General features: G+C 43.2%; 1 protein-coding gene across 1 annotated transcript in view; it reads right to left on the bottom strand.

The window, feature by feature from the left end:
* The window catches only part of sobpa (sine oculis binding protein homolog a), a gene marked incomplete at both ends in the record, with an annotated part of 43,228 nt that extends 42,563 nt beyond the window's left edge, over nucleotides 1–665 (bottom strand). Inside the window, one exon of the mRNA XM_080479578.1 lies at nucleotides 570–665. Coding sequence (XP_080335704.1) covers nucleotides 570–665 — 96 coding nt within the window. The remainder of the gene's footprint in view (nucleotides 1–569) is intronic.
* Between the last annotated feature and the right edge of the window lie 5,335 nt (nucleotides 666–6,000).

A 6,000-nucleotide genomic window follows, 5' to 3' on the forward strand; every position in this document is an offset into this window, starting at 1 on the left:
CCCCCAAAAAAGACCCCACAAAATCACCACATCCACGCGAGTGTTTCCCCACCATTGATTTCTCCTAATGATGCACACTGGATGCCCTCCCTTTGCGCCGTAGCGTACTAGTATTAATAGTAATAGTAGGAGCGCTGTTGACGCCTTCACTGACGCACTGGATTTTCCATTAACTCCGGAGCAAGCAGCGAAATGCGGGGAGCACACACACATGCACAGGCACACACGCTAACGGCCAGAATTATGACACGAAGCGGGCAGCATTCCTCTGTTATCCCAAACTTAATAGAAAGAGAGTCAGTGGCCGGCTGCTGCATCCATTGTGCGCGTCTGCGCCGCGGTGGCTCGGCGGCCGGCGCGGATCCCAAAATGAAACTTGAATATTTTGAGGGGAGAAAAAACGGAGAAATATAAATCAAAGTTTTGGCCACCGTTGCAGCGGATTGCGCTGGAGACTCTCGCCTGTATCCACCGAGGACAACACATGCACGCTCCCCTCGCAGCCACTCCACGCGTAATGACATGCAGCTGGGCACAGAGCCCCACTGTTGTTGTTTTGTTTTTTTTACCTTCATCTCTTCATTTATCTCCCTTTTCACCGGGTGAGCTGGCTTTCGGCTTCTCTTATTTTCCGGAGGTCTGCCTTCTTTTTCCATCTCTGCCATGTTTTCTCTGTGATACTTCTGTCAATATTTGCGGTGAGGAGGGTGAGAGGAGGACGAGGGGGGTGTGAGAGAGAGAGGGACAGCGAGAGAGAGAGAGAGAGAGAGAGAGAGAGAGAGAGAGAGAGAGAGAGAGAGAGAGAGAGAGAGAGAGAGAGAAAGAGAGGGGCAGAGGCAGCTGTTTACAGTCGCCAGACGGCGGACGTCTTGCAGCTTTTCAGCGGGCCGTGTGACGCTGGCGATGCCGCCGAGGGCTCGCGGTGCCCGGCCGAGCAGTCAGCCATCTTCCCTCGCACGTATCCTCCGCGGTCCGTGCGCCAGTGGTGAGCCGCCTCTGTGAGTCAAAGGAGAGGTTGAGTGAGGGGAAAAACGAGACAGGGGGAGGGGCGTCCACTGAAACATTATATGACGCGTTGATGATCGGAGGAAGGCTATTTCTTCTCGCGTTTTCACCCCCCCCCCCCCCTTCCTCCAGCGGAGCGCAATCAGGAGCGGTCACATCCACTTAGCGCGCACCGCGCTCGCGGCGACAGGCTGCAGGCAGCTAACAGGTGCCCGCCCGCCACACCATCCAGCCTCCTGCTCTTGGCTGCTGCAGTCACACTCATTCCTCACTCTTCTGTCTAGTGTTACATCACGCAATCAAATAAAAAATAAAATACAATTTTAAAAAAAGTTTCTGGGTGTTGGGCATCGTGTGCGCAAAACCCGCTGCGCTGGGGTCATTCCCATAGTCAAAATCACCCCCGTGCCATAATCCAGCTTCACTGGTTTCATATAATCCAGTTCTAATTGCAAGGAAGTTACATTTTTGTTGTTGATCAGACTGCATGTTGCACTCAATTCCTCTGTGGGTAGACATTGGTTTGAACTTGCAATTAGAATTCGATTGTTCATTTGTAACTCATTCTGTGTGATATGGATACTTCCCTTCTCTCTCTCTCTCTCTCTCTCTCTCTCTCTCTCTCTCTCTCTCTCTCTCTCTCTCTCTCTCTCTCTCTCTCTTCTCACACCCCTCTCACCCTCATACTGGCATCCTTATTTTCTGTGTGTGGTAACTCCAGCTTGGCTATTTTCCATGTTTGCTAGAGCCAGTAAAATCCAGCCAACAAACACGTGGAAACAGCAAAAGTTCTGTCTCATACATCTTCTATATCACTTCATCCAGTTCAGGGTGGCGAGGTGCTGGAGTTAATCCAAGCAGGCTACACCTGGATAAGTTTTGCAATTCATCACAGGACAAGAAATATGTCAAACACCCTCTTTCACATTCACAGGCACTTTACAGCCACCTATTTACCTCAAATGCATGTTTTTGTAAAGTAAGTAATGGAAAACCCAAAGAAAATCTGCAATACATTAACATACGTTGACCTTATTTTGATATCCCCAAAAACAGTACACTCAGCCCAGCCTCAGGATATTTAAACGATCCTTGAAGTTTACTCAAAGATGCCTTGTGAATTTAACATTTTAAAAGTATGCCTCCTTTATAAGGTAATTAAATTGTATCGCAAAATAATAGGTCACCTCTCTGTGACTGAAGACACAAACACAGACAGGCTTCCCAGAGGTCACTCAACTTGCTTTTCCTTGCTTAAAATAATATCTCTCTGAGAGTCAATGGTATAAAAATAACCTGAAAACAAATCTGGAATAAAATAATGGTATAAACAATGTCTCTTTTGTGTAGATAATCAAAATACAACAATAGAAAATAATTGCACTCTCCTCAAGTCGCACTAGACATATAAACATGTACAAAAAAAAAAAATAATAATGTTCAGAATAAGTCCTGAGGATTATCCCTTACACAACAAAGTACTGTAGTATTCTGTGCAAAGTGCCAGCCAATACAAAAAAAACAAACAGTTTGATATACGCTGACAAAACAAATAAACCTGGATATTTTCATGAATGTATGAAAAAGAAAACAAACAAACAAAAACAGAAAAGAATACTGACAGGACGTGTTGAGGTGAACGAGGAGCATTTTCACATAATAAAATACATCAATATGGAGCAACGTAAATACATAGCTGGACCCTTCACAGAAGCTCTTCATGAGGTTTTCCTGGAGAAATGATTTGCCCATCATGGCCGTATCGTCATTTTTTGCACTCATGTTTGCTCCAAGTAATTAAAACTGATGAAATGGGGGCTGCAAGGTGGCACAGTGGTTACCTGCGTTTATTATGGGATAGAAGATGGATGGAAATGGAATTCAGTCTATTTCTTTCATTAATTATGTAACCTTTAGAACTATTTATCGAGAAAAAAAGAGAATTGTCTGCTCTGTTCTGGGATTACTACAACAGGTCATATCATCCACATGTTGAACACAACCAATCTTATTCGTCATGGTTCCAAATGAAGTCTTGACTTGTGTCCCATGCTCTGATCAAATTCCATCACAGCATGATATGTTTTACCAATATATTTCTCTTATAATTTAAAAAGCCCTCCTTCAGATGAAATGATGCAACATTTTAAACTTTTAACTACATCATCACTGTGGTGAAATGAGATAGTGGGAATGATCCAGTGATTGAGAATTGTGCTTGTGTCTGTCAGTAGGATGTGAAAGAATTTATTCTGTCCTGCCCAGAGGAGTTAACTAATGAAGTTTTCTCCCCTGAATACTTCTCCTTAGCAGTTAGAATAAATCAGATCGTGCAGGACAAACTTTCTGTATCAGGTTATGTTTTTTTTTATATGTCTAGCTGACAATGAAATAAATAAATCCAACCGAAAGTGCAAGTGTAAAAACAAGTTCTCTGTGCCAAGGGGACGTTAGAATTACCCCAGAGGGTACCACCCTAGCAACAGGGAGTTGCCCCCCTTAAGGCAAGAAAGGTGATCTCATGTGGGAGGAAAACTGAGAGAGTAAGATCTCTTTATGGAGATTGCACCATTATGAATAAATTTAAGTTTCCATTCAGAACTTCAGGGTGTTGCTTTTTCTTTTTTTTTTCACTCTATGACAGACACAAAACAGTACACCCATAGTGCTTTATTTAAGAGGGGGAGAAAAAAAAACATTGCACAGTTCAACGATCAAGTTTTCATCATCCTCAGTAATACATATTGTTCAGTAAATATCACTTCATACAGAGGACAGAAGATACAAACAGTCAGTGAGGAACTGCCTTCATGTTTTAAGCCTGGAATGCATCTATTGTCCTCAACCTTTGTTATCAGTGGTCCAGTCGGCCTATACACGAGTTTAAGCATCAATAAACAACTTGTTTCCATGGTGTGTGTGTGTGCGTGAACATGAATGGGTGAATAGGATTTACAGCGTGAAACAATTTGAGACTCCTGAAAAGCGGCGAGAACATGGAAGTGCACTCCTCCTGCCACCTTCACACTATCTAGTGAGCCTCCTCATCCCAGCTGTTCAATCAAGTCTCTCAATCTCAACAACGTGCGTACTGACTGGTTCTGTGAGCACATTTAATATGATGCCGGATCAAACTTCCCCGAATTTTGTCTAATGAATAAATTGGCGAGGATAAATTCTCCTACAGTATTTCAGTTAACTCCCTGTTTAAGAGGAGTGCATCATTACACCTGAACTAACTCAGTCCTGCTTCCGGGAACATGAACAATATCTCTACATGACAGACATTCTCCAGTTTGCGTAATAATAATCTAACTTCTATAGCATCAGTTGGAAAAGTGAGGACGCTTTCAAAATCAACTAAAACTATTTTATATTATGCGGAACAACATCACAATTATGGTTAACAATTAGACTTCAAGGTGAAATAAATAAACAAAGTTAAATAAAATAAAAAAATCTAAGAGAAATACGAACAAATAGACATATCACATGTTAAATTTGACAAATGAGAAAACAGTTCAGAACAATGGTAATAAACAATGAGTGCCTCGCACAGTGCTGACAGCTCAACATGGCTGTATGTGCATGTTAAGATGAACCTGACTGGCAGAGACTAACTCAACATATTTTCATAAGCAACTACCGAAAAGACAATCCCAATACGACTTAAAAAGGTAAATACATATTTTCGGGAGCTTATAAGATGCTGGTCATAAAAATCCCTGGTTTTAATTGAAATGTTTCTTCCGTTGAGTATTATTGTTGTTTTCCCAAGGCCACCTGTACCTTTGTAGAGATTACTGTGAGATGAGAGTAACTAACAAGCCGCTGCCCTCAGTTGGTGCAGCTTCTCCTGCATGGCCCATTTAGCTGTAGATGGCAGTAAATATTCCCATTAGGACATTTCGAGTTTTCATTGACATTCTGGCACAGTGGAGTAGTGGTTAACACTCCCACCCGACAGGAAGAATGTCGTTGGTTTGAGGTTTGGGCCTTTCTGTGTAGAGTCTGCACGTTCTCCCTGTGCTTTGGTGGGCATTTATTCCCAGTTTACCAGGTCTCCTCCCCTGTCTGTGCTGTAATCATGTTATTGTGACTCGTTTTCTATTTTCATTTGTGCAGAATTAACACCAGAATGTAGTTTTCACTGAATGTACAGAAGTGACACATTTCCAGATTCCCATATGCACGTTGTCTGTTCATTCACAATCTATATCGCCACAAATCTGCTTTTTTTTTTTTGGTTCTCATTGTTTTTGCAAAGCTCATTAAAATGTGGAGATGACACGCTGTGCTGATGTGACAGCGTCACAGCAAGCTGTTTTAGAGTAGATTTCCTCTCGCGTCATCTCCCTCACACATGGCGCATCTACAGCTTTTTAATAGCCGATGTCGAGCATGAATTTCACCTGTTTCAGCTGTGAGCTACACGCAGCCCGCTCACTTAAAAGTGGAATCGCAATGAGGGAAGCCGCTGAGAGTGCCGGGCGAGGCTGCCCGTGGCACGGCGACACCCATTTGAGCCAGAGAATCAGCGGGAACAAGGAGCCGTGAACCGTGATGCAGGGGTCAGGGTAGGATGACTTGTGCATTGCAGCGTTGCTCCGGCAAACCAGCAGCACACCTGCATCACAAGATCCCTTCTTTAGTCTAATCCTCCATCTGCAGCACTTCAGCCCAGTGTAATTTAAGCAGGCCGCCTTGTTCTGCTGTTAAACTGTGCAGCAATGAAAGCAAAAAAAAAAGAATTAAAAAAGTTGTTTTGACTGTTGCTGTTTTGCTTCCAAGGGCAGGTTTCCTGCAGGATAAATGTGAATATCTACCATCTTTGTGCTGCGAGTCTTTTTCTGTAACCGAAGACTGAGCTCGGTGTTGTGTAAGCTGTCCTTGACAGACTTTATCTCCACTCCAGCAATAAGCAGAAGGATTCAATGAAAGCATTGTCGCGGCGAGGACATTACCCTATCACGATGTGGAACTGCTATAGTGTCA

The sequence above is a fragment of the Lipophrys pholis genome, assembly GCF_963383615.2.
Source record: "Lipophrys pholis genome assembly, chromosome: 14".
Classification (NCBI taxonomy): Eukaryota; Metazoa; Chordata; class Actinopteri; order Blenniiformes; family Blenniidae; genus Lipophrys; species Lipophrys pholis.